We start from the raw sequence: 13,960 nt of genomic DNA on the forward strand, positions 1-13,960 counted from the left end.
TACACATGGTTTTTCCTTTTGAACAGAGGAAGTTGAAATAAAATAGTAGTTTGGGAACAAAATAGCCTTCTAGATATCTGTGAAAATTACCTAATTCTTAGAACTGTTTGAGACAGCTGGGGAAAAGGGGGGAAATGAACTAGCAGTCACTTTTAACAGGCTGATTTATATTTTTAATGAAACAATATCTATAATTTTCTTTTAAGAAGATTAGTTGTGACATTTGGAGAGCATGAGTCATTGCATAAGCCCCCTATGTTCCCATCATCCCATCTTTACCATGTGGGGGACACTGAAATATCATTGGTCTAATTCATCAACAGCTTACCTGCTGTGTCACACATGTAGTATACATGACATATCTTGCCTTTGTGTGCACACTGAATAGTTTTTATTTAGGACCTATTTAATGATGGCTTAGAAATGTACTTTTCCTTTTCTCAACTGGACCATACCTTTAAAAGCACCTTTTCTTAATTTTTTTTGTTTACTTCTGTCAATGTTTATTGAATGAGCAAAAGATCCCGTTCTAGTCATTTCTTCTTATCAGCTCTGGATGCACTTCCTGGTATGTTAGTGAATCTTTAAATCGAGATTGTAGACCACTGACTACTAAATTAATCATTTCTGCATACATTTATGGCTGCCTGACACTGTTTTTCATGCATTTCTGTAAGTGATGCAAAATAAATAGCATTTATAATGGATAAAAGTACATGCTGTGAAGTCATTTTCTGGATTTGAATTTGAGCCCCATGACCTACTAGTTGTATAATCTTGGCAAAGGCTCATGACTCTGTGAGCCTCTGTATCCTTAACTGAAAAGAAGCACATATTAGCAGTAGCCATCTCATAATGTTGTCATCAAAAATATTTGAAAAGATCCACATAAAGCACTTTATAGAGTGTTGTACACACAGTAAATGCCCACTTCATAGAGTGTTGGACACACAGTAAATGCCCCCTGAATATTAGTGTTGCCACCATTCCCATGTTACAGATGAAGAAGCCATGATTGAGCTAGATTAGATGAAAAGGACCTTGAGAAAATTAGTGAAGAACCTAACTAGAACATTGGCCTTCTGACTTCTAGTGAAGAGTGGACATGACTGTAGGAAATGCATGTTGTGAATGAGTGATAGAATATAAAAATGTTCAACCCATAAATAAAAAAAATTTTAATAATATTTCTACATGAGGACAATAAGAATCAAGGCTAATCTTGTAGAAAGTGCTCTGTAAACCAATAAATATTTTTTATCAGTAAGATAAAATTGTACCCCAACATTCTATACTCTGATTATTTAAATAAATAAAATTTTCACCTTTAAGTGTTTTAATATCAATGGTTAATTTTTTTTGAGGTTCAAAAAATCAGGAAAATGGATATTCACAAAATCTGGATTTAGAAACTAAAGCTCAGCAAATTGTCAACTATCTTATGTTAACTTATTTTATAAAAATGTTATTATATGATTCTGAAAACAAGGAAGTGAATAGTCAATAGCATTTAATTGCCAGATCCCTTGATCAGCCAGAAATTATCTTTAAAAAAATTTTTAATGCCACATATTCCCTAAATATTCTCCTTTAGTACTGGTGTCTTTATCTTACAGAGGAAGAAAAGTTTATAACAGCTCAGTTTAGACCCAGGTAGAGCGGTGTAGGCAGGTCACGGATCACTTGAGTATTCCTTAAAGCACTATGTTTTGCATAATGGCAGCAAGTTATTTTCTTTCAATTTTCATTGTTTGTAATCCACAAATTGACTGTGTCCCAATTTTTCTTCTACCATTATCTTTTACTGTGACAAGAAAAGTTATTCTACTAATGCCACCATTAGGGGACATTGGCTAATTGGACATTTCTGTGGGAAGTAACCAGTCTCTCTAATGTGCAGTCACTTTGGTGGGCTAGGATATTGTTCTTTAACCAGGCCTACCAGATATAGAGGACCTCTGAGAAACTGGGTTAGTTTCAAGTAAATTCAGAGAAGCTCTAGAAAATAAGACTGAGACTCCTTAAATCTTCCTTCCAATGATGTCTACAAAAGGTACTTAAAAATGAGATCCTCAAGATTCTTCCAAAGAAGCCATCCCAGTAAAAACCAGTAACTTTAAATTAGTTAGGGGTTTCCAAGTACTGTGAAGCCCAGATTTGTCACAACAGGGAGGCACCTGCATCTATGTTTTGCATAAAAATGTTCCATAATAAAGTATTGCTAAGATTGTTCCTTTCCAATTAAGAGAGCAGTTATCAAACACTGCCTGGGCCTGGGCTTGAGGCTACACATTTGCTTCTGAGCTTTTGAGGATGTGATTGGTGCTTCGAACTGGAAGATATTTAGTGACTGGTTCAATACTGTAATGATTAATACAATAGCATAAAAAGCAAGTCAACAGCCTTTTGATTCAGTCTATGTTAATGACTTTTTAAGCACACATTGAAAACTTGATATATTAAATATTTTTCTAGTTCTAAACAGTTTTATCTAGTGATCACATAATTCAATCAATTATCTACTTACATATGTATACACTTTAACTTTGGGCATATGTTTATCTCTTAAGTTCCAGATGTCGTGCAGAATATGCAGTGCATGGCAACTAGCTGGCAGTCAGTTTTAGTGAAATGGGATCCACCCAAAAAGGCAAATGGAATAATAACGCAGTATATGATAACAGTTGAAAGGAATTCTACAAAAGTCTCTCCCCAAGATCACATGTACACTTTCGTAAAGCTTCTTGCCAATACCTCATATGTCTTTAAAGTAAGAGCTTCAACCTCAGCTGGTGAAGGTGATGAAAGCACATGCCATGTCAGCACACTACCTGAAACAGGTAACTAACATGAAACCTTTAACTATTTGGGGATTGTGTCAATACCACCTGCAATCTTTATGGCATACTTATCTAAACATACAAAGCACATATTAAAAAATACAACACAGGCTTTTTATCCCACGTGTTGCTTGAGTACCAGCTGTGTACTACATTGACCCTTCTCCAAAACATTGGGAGATTGAAGGGAGGAAAAAAAGAGAGATGATCCTCTTTACTGTATTTCCACAAATGTAAAACCCCAACCTAATGAATTATGCTTTATCGTGATTTAAAAGAAGAAATATACATGTAAACCTTTCATGTATATCTTTTTTAGTCTTACTTGTTTTTATGGAATTCTAGATGGTTTCCTGAACTATATGGTTGCAGTATCAGACTCATTTTCATCTATTTTTTCCCCTTTATACCAGCCTTTATCTTTCATGTTATTTGAATAAAATATCCGGGTCGTTAAGCTTTAGTCCACAAGAAGAAATTCTCACCTTCCCTAGCAGTACTCTGTCCTGTATCGTAATATCCTTCATCCTATTTTCTTCCATATTCTACCTGCTTATGTAAATTAAAACCTGTTTCTTTCCTGATAACACCACTTCACTCTAGATACTGGCAATAATTGTTAACTTCTGGCACATCCAGACCCTTTATGTTGGAAACGTCTTTCAAGCCGTCTTGAGGCTGTAAACCTAGAACATCAAGACATAGTCTGCCTTCTCTCTGATTTCAGCATCTAACTCAGCATCCTTTCCTTCTCATTCTTCCAGTGCAACATTTTTTCAGACTACGGTGTTTCCCTTTCCAGGATGGAATAGTTACATTTCAACAACACCATCTCTTTGCTCCTTAGATCTCATACCATGTCATTGTGACTTATCCTCCAGGAAGATTTCTCACTCTGAGAAGACCCCATTATTTGTTTTTTCCAAGATGCTGGCTGGTAAATATTTCTAGGAAAAAATAGAAATGATTCTACTTTGTTCGTCTATAAATTCATCGTCCTTAATTGTCCCAGCTGCTCCACAATCTTCTATGTATCCCTTGTTTATTCTTCATAGGAAATATGTTCGTAGGAATACTCTCTATTCCATATGAAAATTGTTCTCTTTCTGAACCTAGTCTGTTCCCCCATCATCCATATTTATTGTTATTTTACTAATAATATCAAATATATTGATAGGCCCTCCTTCCATCAAAATTTATCCATGTCTTTATTTATGCCCTCCAGATATCTTCTCTTAGGATGTCCTTGCCTTCCTCTTTCAGGGATCCAGCTGTTCATTTTCATTTTAATCTTATGTCTTCTCTAGGATATTACCCCATCAATTTATTCTAATATCTCCTGCATTTATCCTCTTTCTCTTTTTCTTGCACATTCACCCAAATTGTTGAAAAATCTCAACTGAAGACCTAGTTGGAGTATCAACTCCAAATATATATGAAATGGAATTTGTGTTACATGAAATCACTGTCTTTTTCTTAGTTTTCTATGCCTGTTCTTGACAATCCATTGGACCCCAAGCCTCATAGTTTTATACAATTCCTTACTCCATCTCTTCTACATACAATCAGGTCTTATCAATTCAATTTCCAACACGGCTCTGCAATTTGCCCCTTCTCCACCTTGACCACCACCATTGTATATTAGAGGGACCTTGTTGCTTCCTGTAATAACATCTTAACTAGCCTTATCACCCACACTACTTTAGCCTACCCATAAGTCTCATCTTTCCTCCTACTCACTTAATTGAATTGGTTCTAATATACAATTAGACCATTTATACATTGGCAGGTGAAATGTAATATCTGAACAATAAAGTTTAGACGTGTCAAGTTGGGTACCTGAAGCACAGAAGTAATAATGAAAGGCACCATGTGTAGGAGATGGGTTAGAATACTCCAAATATTTTACTCATTCTCATTGTCTAGAAAATATCCCAGAATCCATCGCTAATTAGAATTTGGCTTCTCTCTAGCTTTTTATTCTTATATCCTTTTATTGTATCTTCTCATATAGCTGATGTCTCCAGCCAAACTTCATTTATTTAGCATGCTATTTCACTATTTCAGTATTTTAACTCAGAAAACATTTATTAAACATCTAGTATGAACTAATAATTGACTAGATTCTCTTCTTTAAACATACCCAACCATTTTTCATCATCAGATTGCTTTGCTTCCTTTAGCTGTATTATTATTTTCCCTTTCTATGACACATAAAATTTTATTCATTTCTAAAAGCCCAGCTTAAATGTGCCTTCTTTATTAAAGCCTTTAATGGCATTTCTGGACTTCATCCCAGACTTGCTGACTCATAGCCTCAATGAGTGAAGCTTAAGAATCCATGCACTTAAGAATCTCTCTAGGTAATTCCGATATTCTGTATGTATTGGAGAGTACTGGAGTAGATTACCAGGAACTTTTGAGGACAGGCAAACAGTGTCAGAAAGGTCCATCAAGGGGTGACAGGTGTTTTCCCAGTGGGTGGCCAGCACATCATTGCTGTGTGGAGTCTGTGGGAAGAAAAAATGTCAAAATCCAGGTAGGTGGTCTGCATCAGGGTGGTCTAGCACCAGGTATAATGGTCTTGATCATTGGGCAGGAGCTGAGTCTTTGAGAACTGGCAAATAAAATACAGGACAACATATCTGAAATAAATGAGAGATTCAGGAACAAGGCAGGAGATACTAGGTTGGTGCAAAAGTAACTGCAGTTTTTGCCATTAAAAGTAATATTGAGTATACTGGTACTCAAAGTGACAGCTTAGACACAGGAATGAAGCAGGAATTCAGCTAGTAGAACTGTGATTCGTAATGCAAATCGCAATGTGCACCTGATGTAGAGCCACCTGAATTTAAGGTCCAGGTCTTTGTAAAAAAAAAAAAAAATTATACATATATATATATATATATATATATATATATATATATATTTGGAAATTTGATTTCTGTCTTAACTCAGGATTAAAAGGCAACATATGTAGAGATTGAGGGGATTCTAAATCAAAGAATTAAGCAGTTATTAAACATATTGTACTATGAACTATGTACTTTCCTACTACTGAGTACCATTGCTTCTCAAAGCTTGAATTCTGCATCAGAATGTGCAGCACTGTGGCATGGTTCTAGACTTATGGAGTCAGAATTTGGGAATTAGGACTCAGATCTTCATTTAAACAAGACATGTGAATAATACAATGCTGAATTTGGGAACCACTCATTTCCACTGTAAACTGTTTGCTTGTAGGAACCATGTCTTATTTGTCTTTATTTACTCACAGTTCTAACAGAAAGCCTTGGGCATTGTAGGCATTCAAATGTTTGTAGAAGAAAGAAATGAATTGTTTTCTTCTAAAATTCATTATTTTTCATAGAGGTTTTTACTCCATTACAATACATTGTTTCCACATTCCCATCAGGCAAAATTATAAATATTTTCTCCCATATAAATATAAAAATTCTTTAAGGAGAATCATTTATATAAAGCGTGAGTATTAATTGCTGCTTCAAAAATATTTTGATTTTTATCTTTAAAATTGTTTTGTATCTGGTATGTAATTATATTTATGATTACAATATTTATTAGGTAATTAATTTGATTTTTTATGGATTCACATGAATTGTTTGTTGATAAGAGGTTAGTAAGAACTGGGAATTTATTGTTCAGATTGGAAACAATTTTACAGCCTGTTGCATACTTCTAATTTATGTGGTCTAAGATTAGTCACAGTGTATAGCCAGCTCTGAGTCACTGACTCCGTACTTATTTTTGACATAAAGTGAAATCAAATTTGGCTCACTCTCTCACTGCCTAGTGTCTGACCTTCCAGGGATTATTGGGTATTTTTTTAATGTAAACTTGGTCAAATCTGGATGCAGCTAAACAAGTATCGTGACGATTGAATTTATGAGGAGATTAGTGTTTGGTGTCTAAGCTGGTTCCCTTGTCACAGTCAGATATGTTGGAACAGGGCAGTAAAGATGAAGGCCCCCAAACTTGGTTCTACATTTTTAACAGCATTTTATGCCCAAATATATCATATAAACCAATACAAATAATACAGCAAGTCCATGTGCATGCGGTATTTAATTTTTAGAACCTTGAATTGATTCAAAATGCACTTATTCATTTTACTATCAAAACTCAGCATAACGTGGATGGAACTGGAGGACATTATGTTAAGTGAAATAAGCCAGGCACAGAAAGACAAACTTCACATGTTCTCACTCATTTGTGGCAGCCAAAAACTAAAACAATTGAACTCATGGAGATAGAGTGTAGAATGATGGTTTCCAGAGCCTGGAAAAGGTAGGAGGGGCAGGGGGGTAGGAAAAGCGGGGATGGTTAAGGATACAAAAACATAGGTAGAATGAATAAGGTCTAGTATTTGATAGCACAACAGGGTGACTAGTCAATAATTTCTTTTACATTTAAAAGTAGCTAAAATAGTATAATTGGAATTTTTGTAACACAGGAAATGATACATGCTTGAGGTGATGGATACCTCATTTACCCTGATGTGATTATTATACATTGCATTCCTGTATCAAAATATCTTGTGTACCCTGTAAATACATACACCTACTATGCACCCATAAAAACTTAAGATTTAAAATTTAAAACCAGTTAAAACAAAGCTAATAAATGTTGGGATTTAATATTTGGTTTTAAAAACTTGGTCTTTTGTGGAAGATAATTTTATAATTTGGGTTTATCCAGAGCTCTTCCAAGCTCCATAATTTAGAATCAAAAGAGAAAAATAAGGTACTTCCCTCAGATGCAAAAACTTAATTTAGGGAAAGTAAAATGTGTACTTCTGGTTTTTAGGGGTGTTCTTTTCTGCAGTGATTTCTTTATTAGCTTTTTGTCCAGTGGAAGGTATCAGACATATGCAGTGATCCACTGGAAATCCACTGATCTTGCAAATATATTAATGCTACGGTATGATTGACTTGGCATGTATTCAATTTAATTATCATCATCATCATCATCATCATCATTTTAGAGACAATATCGCACTGTGTCACCGAGGCTGGAGTGCAGTGGCTTTATCTCAGCTCACTGTAGCCTTAACCTCCTGGGCTCAAATGATCCTTCTACCTCAGCCTCCTGAGTAGCTAGGACTACAGGTTTGCACCACCATGACCAGCTAATTTTTTGTTTGTTTGTTTGTTTGAGACAGGGTCTCATTCTCTTGCCCAGGCTGGAGTGAAGTGGCGCTATCTTGACTCACTGCAGCCTCCACCTCCCAGGTTCAAGCAATTCTTGTGCCTCAGGACTCCTAAGTAGCTGAGATCATAGGTGTGTGCCACCACACCTGGCTAAATTTTGTATTTTTAGTAGAGACAGGGTTTCACCATGTGGGCCAGTCTGGGTATCGAATTCCTGACTTCATGTGGTCTACCTGCCTCGGCCTCCCAAAATGCTGGGATTACAGGCGTGAGCCACCGCTCCCAGCCTGCCCAGCTAATTTTTTATTTATTTTTGTAGAGATAGTCTCACTGTGTTGCCCAGGCTGGTCTCCAACTCCTGGTTCAATCAATCCTTCTGCTTCAGCCTGCCAAAGTGTTGGGATTACAGGCATGAGCCACACACCCAATCTAGCTTATTTGTTAAATAAAATATTTATATATTTTATAAGAATTTATAAAATTCTTATTTACCATTTAATAGATTGAATGTGGGCAGTAAAAGTGCTGCCCTTCTATGGCTACAAATTAGTGCACTAAATCAAAAGTTCACTTTTCCTTTGTATCCTACTTACATAGCTTTCATCACCCATCTCCTGAATTAAGATTTGAAATAAAGGATGCAGGAAAATTGCATGATTCTGATTGCTCTCAAGCAAGTGAATAAAAACATTCAACTTACCGGTGAATAATCACTAGAAGCACAAAAGTCATTATAGTTGCCTATCATAAATCAGAGGGAAATAACTATTAGTATATCTAATTGAAATTCAGGTGTTTTGTACAGTATCTTTTATATAGACTTAATTATTAAATATAATATTTTTCTGCAATGTGAACATCAGGTGAGGAATCTCATTTTACACTTCTTGTAGTGCAGTGGACTGTTGACCAATATATACTTATTTACTGCTTGCTATGTTCAGGTTCTAGGTGTGGGGTTCAAGACCCAAGTTTGAGTGCCAGGTGGCATTGGGGATCTTTGCCCTGCACATCCAAATAACTCCATTATTATAATAAAATCACATTTAATATGTATAAAACAATTAAACACAAACCTACATAATATGTTGGTCAATTTTGTGGCTTGAAGATTTTTTTTTTTGAGACAGAGTCTTGCTCTGTTGTCCAGGCTGGAGTGCAGTGGCACAATCTCAGCTCACTGCAACTTCCGCCTCCTGGGTTCAAGCGATTCTCATGCCTCAGCCTCCTGAGTAGCTGGGACTACAGGCCTGTGCCACCACACCCAGCTAATTTTTCATATTTTTGGTAGACATGGGGTTTTGCCATGTTGGCTAAGATGGTTTCGAACTCCTGACCTCAGGTGATCTGCTCACCTCAGCCTCCCAAAGTGCTGGGATTACAGGCATGAGCTGCCATGCCTGGCCTTGAAGATTTAATTAAATAAATATTCAGGAGAAAAATATTTTATTGAAACTTTTTTGAAGAGTGAAATGTGAATTGGATGTTGCTTATTGATAGTTTCAAAATTGCTTTCTATGAGAAGTTAAGAACCAGTAACCTAATTGGAAAAGGATGATATGGCACATATTTGTCTTGAACCTTGAATTTTGTAGACAAGTACACTAATGTTTACTTAGATCATCTGATATAGATCAATAAAAGTCAGGTTTTCTAAATGTTCTTTTTGGTTTATCAGTATGCTGTGAGAAAATGCCAATTGTACATATCAAAGAACATTCCTCTTTTATTGGAAATATCTTGGATGGTTAGGTTGAGATCAGAGGAGATTATGGGTTGACTAAAGCACTCATGGTAAGCTGCCCTGTGATACCCTCACTATTCATGAAAATAGTGAGAATAGTAGTTAGAGGAGAATAAACAGGAATTTCAAGATACAGCAAGAGAAAACACATAGTGTAGAAAGGAATGCAGTACAAGGGGTCAGGCTGAAACCAAAGCTTGACTACAGAGGAGGGTATTTTACTAGAAGGAGTGTAAGCAGGAAGGTTGAATAACTGAAGTGGACCCCTACTTACTCTGCTCTTAGTTTGATGTGACTGTCCCAGAAGTTTGAATCTGTTATAATAGAAAATCAGGAACTTGTGCTAAATTTAGAGAAGGCAACAACATAAGTAATTCTAAAAACAGTGATTGTTTTTGGCCATTTTCCTGAACACTGCAGAAATCTCTTTAGATGGAGGATTTATTCATTACATATTTACTGAGCCTCCTAAGTAATACAGAATAAAATCTCCAGCCATTTCAATGGCCCATAAAGCCCTTCTTTTCAATCCAGTTATCTGTCACTTCCCTTATCTTGAAATTTATCCTCAAATGCTACCTCTTCAAAAAGGATTTCTGACTAATTTGCCATTGAACGTCCTTCCTCCCAGCTAGAATTTTCCATACTCCTTTCCTGCTTTACTTTTCTCTTTTGGATATATTATATGTACCATTATCTGTGGGTCTGTTCTCACTACAATATATGCTGCATGGGGACAGAGATTTTTCTTGGTTCAAACCTATTTCCAATGTCCATGAAAGTATCTGGCATACAGTGATAATAAGTATATTATAAATGAATGAATCAATCAATGCACAGGCCAAGAAGAGTGATAGGCATACAGCAAACACCAAGTATGCATATGCTGGATGTCTTAAGTAGAAACTTGCAGTCACAAAACTATTTTTAAACAATTATGTATTAAAACATATGAGAAAGGCATGTCTTGAGGAATGTATTTTCTAATTAAACATTTTAAAGATAGTTGTAGATTCAAATGTAGTTATGAGACATAATACAGAGAAATCCTTCATATCCTTCATCCATTTTCTTCCAGTGGTAACATCTCTCAAGTAGTGACATCTTGCAAAACTGTACACAAATAGTATATCAGATGGAAAACATTTCCATCAGAATAATCCCTCAAGTTGCCTTTGCATAGACAGACCCAATTCCTGCCCACCATCCTGGCATCTCTCCTCATTCTGACCCCTTGGACACCACTAATCTGTTCTCCATTTTCTATAATTTTTTCATTTTAACAATGTTATATAAGTGGAATTATAAAGTATGTAACCTTTTTTACCCAGAAAAAGACATTCAACCAAGTTTTTTTGTGTAGCAATCTTTCTTTCTCTCTCTCTCTCTCTTTCTTCCTTCCTTCCTCTCTCTCTCTTTCTCCCTCCCTCCCTTCCTTCCTTCCGTTCCCTTCCCTTCCCTCCCCTTCCCTCCCTCCCTCCCTCCCTCCTTTCTCCTTTCTTTCTTTCTTTCTTTCTTTCTTTCTTTCTTTTCTTTTCTTTTCTTTTCTTTTCTTTTCTTTTCTTTTCTTTTCTTTTCTTTTCTTTTCTTTTCTTTTCTTTTTGAAACAGTCTTGCTTTGTCATCCAGTCTGGAGTGCAGTGGTGCGATCTCGACTCACTGCAACCGCTGCCTCCCGGGTTCAAGTCATTCTTCTGCCTCAGCCTCCTGAGTAGCTGGGACTACAGGCGCATGCCACTCACTGCACCCAACTAATTTTTGTGTTTTTAGTAGAGATGAGGTTTCACCATGTTGGCCAGGCTGGTCTTGAACTCCTGAGCTCAGGCAATCTGCCCACCTCGGCCTCCCAAAGTGCTGGGATTACAGACATGAGCCACTGCGCCTGGCCTTTTTTTTTTTTTTTTTCTTTTTGGTATGGATGTACTACAGTTCCCTTAACCATTCACTGGTTGAAGGACATGTGAGTTGTGTCCATTTTGTGGCTATTAGAAATAAAGCTTCTATAAACACACGTGCACAATTTTTGTAGGAACATAAATTTTCCTATGTCTAGGATATGTACTGAGGAGCACATTGCTGAGTCATATGGTAGTTGCATGTTAAGTTTTTTTAAGAAACTGACAAACTGTTTTCCAAAGGAATTGTACCCCTTTAAATTCACACCAACAATGTATGAGCCATCCAGGTTCACACATAGGTGTATAATGATGTATCATTCTGGTTTTGTGTTTCCCTGATGGCTAACGTTCAATAGCTAATTGAATATATTTTTTATGTACTTATGTACCGTCTGTATATCCTCTTCTATGAAATGGCTGTTCATTACTTTTGCCCATTTCCTCATTGCATTGTTTTGTTTTATTGTTGAGTGTGGGGACATTTCTAATATATTCTAGCTACTTGTTTTTGTTAGATATATGGTTTGCAAATGTTTTTTGCCAGGCTGTAGCTTGTCTTTTCTTTTCTTTTTTTTTCTTTTTTTGAGACGGAGTCTCTCTCTGTCGCCCGGGGTGGAGTGCAGTGGCGCAATCTCAGCTCACCGGAACCTCCCCCTCCCGGGTTCAAGCAATTCTCCTGCCCCAGCCTCCCGAGTAGCTGGGACTACAGACGCGTGCCACCATGCCTGGCTAATTTTTTGTATTTTTAGTAGAGACAGAGCTTCGCAGTGTTACCCAGGATGGTTGCAATCTCCTGATTTCGTGATCCGCCCACCTCGGCCTCCCAAAGTGCTGGGATTACAGGCGTCAGCCATCGCGCCCGGCCTGTAGTGTGCCTTTTCATCCTGTTAGTAGGGTCTTTTACAAAGCAAAACTTTTTAATTTTGATGAAGTCCTATTTATCAATTTTTTCTTTTATGGATTGTGTCTATGGATGTCTAATTTCTCTAGCACCACTTGATGAAAGAGCTGTCTCTCCTCCATTGAATTGCTTTTTCTTTTGAAGCTTAGTATGTTGCTTGAAACTATGCTTGTTAATACTGTGTACTGAAAACGTACAAAGAATAATGTTCCAATTTAAGTTAGATTTAAGTTAGTGATGTTCATTAATAAGGACTCTTCAGATATAAATATTCCAGAATATCTCTTAGCTTTCTAATCAAAACAACCATCAGTGAAAATTACCTTACTTTGGAAGGTATAGATATACATTTGAATTAAATTTAGTTTTTCCAAATAACCCCTAATTTGAGAAATATATTCTATCTTGAAACTAAAATAATTTAATACAACTTTATTTTCTTCCCTCCCCTCCCCTCTCCTGTCCACATTTTGTAAAATCTGGTCCTGAATAAGTCACAATATAAAAATAAATGTGCACTTAACTTCCACTTCCTCCAACCACAGGCTACTTTCTGTTCCTCAACCTTCGGAACAAGGTGAAAAACAGTAAGCAATTTGGGCAGGGCGTTGCCAAAACAAGATTCATGCAGCCACATGTGGACACCTCTTAAAAGAATTTGGGGAAACGAGACCAAAGAAGTCAGGTTTGATTTTTAGTGACAATAACAAACGTGAAGTAACTCTTCCCAAGTAAGAGTGCCACTGGGATGTGGCCCGGCCACATGCTTACCTATGCTATACTTCCCAGGAAACCCTGATGCTCTGCTCCAGGAGAGACCTTTATCCTTTGGAGGTTCAGTGTCTTGGGAGCCCTTTGATTTTGTCAAAGAGATGAGCAGAGATTCCCTGTGGGTATTTTAAGGCTTGGTGTCAAGGTATTTTTCTGACACTGCTGAGCAAAGTCCATGTATCAAATGATCTGTTTCTAGTTTGTTTAAATTCTTCACATCACTTGTAGACCTAACATGGCAAAGCTTCATTATTTAATCATAATAACACCTACTACCCATACTAACTTATGATTTATTTTCTGTGCCTGGAAATAGTCTCTGTGTTTAACAATAATACCTGGATGCAAAACAATCCACTGTTATATGGCCACAAAATATTAATGATCTTCTGAAGGCCAAGAAAACATTTTAACTATAGGTGTTGCACAGAAATTCACACCCAGAATCCCCAAAATTAAAAAAATTTGGACAACACAAATAATAGTTTAAGATACACATACATACAACACAGATACTCTTACACATAACATCTTTTATGGAAATGTGTTTAGTGAAACTGTTCATTTGTTGACAGCCACAGAAGTCATATTTTGCTAAATAGCTGCTCCAGTTATTTTTTTCTTTGGAAAATGTATCAC

General features: G+C 36.5%; 1 protein-coding gene across 1 annotated transcript in view; it reads left to right on the forward strand.

Annotated features, from left to right (window-relative positions):
- Window positions 1-13,960, forward strand: part of PTPRQ (protein tyrosine phosphatase receptor type Q) — a 236,930-nt gene that overhangs the window by 105,760 nt on the left and 117,210 nt on the right. The window contains exon 26 of the mRNA XM_055358903.1: window positions 2,571-2,840. Coding sequence (XP_055214878.1) covers window positions 2,571-2,840 — 270 coding nt within the window. The remainder of the gene's footprint in view (window positions 1-2,570; window positions 2,841-13,960) is intronic.

Source organism: Gorilla gorilla, chromosome 10 (assembly GCF_029281585.2).
Source record: "Gorilla gorilla gorilla isolate KB3781 chromosome 10, NHGRI_mGorGor1-v2.1_pri, whole genome shotgun sequence".
Classification (NCBI taxonomy): domain Eukaryota; kingdom Metazoa; phylum Chordata; class Mammalia; order Primates; family Hominidae; genus Gorilla; species Gorilla gorilla.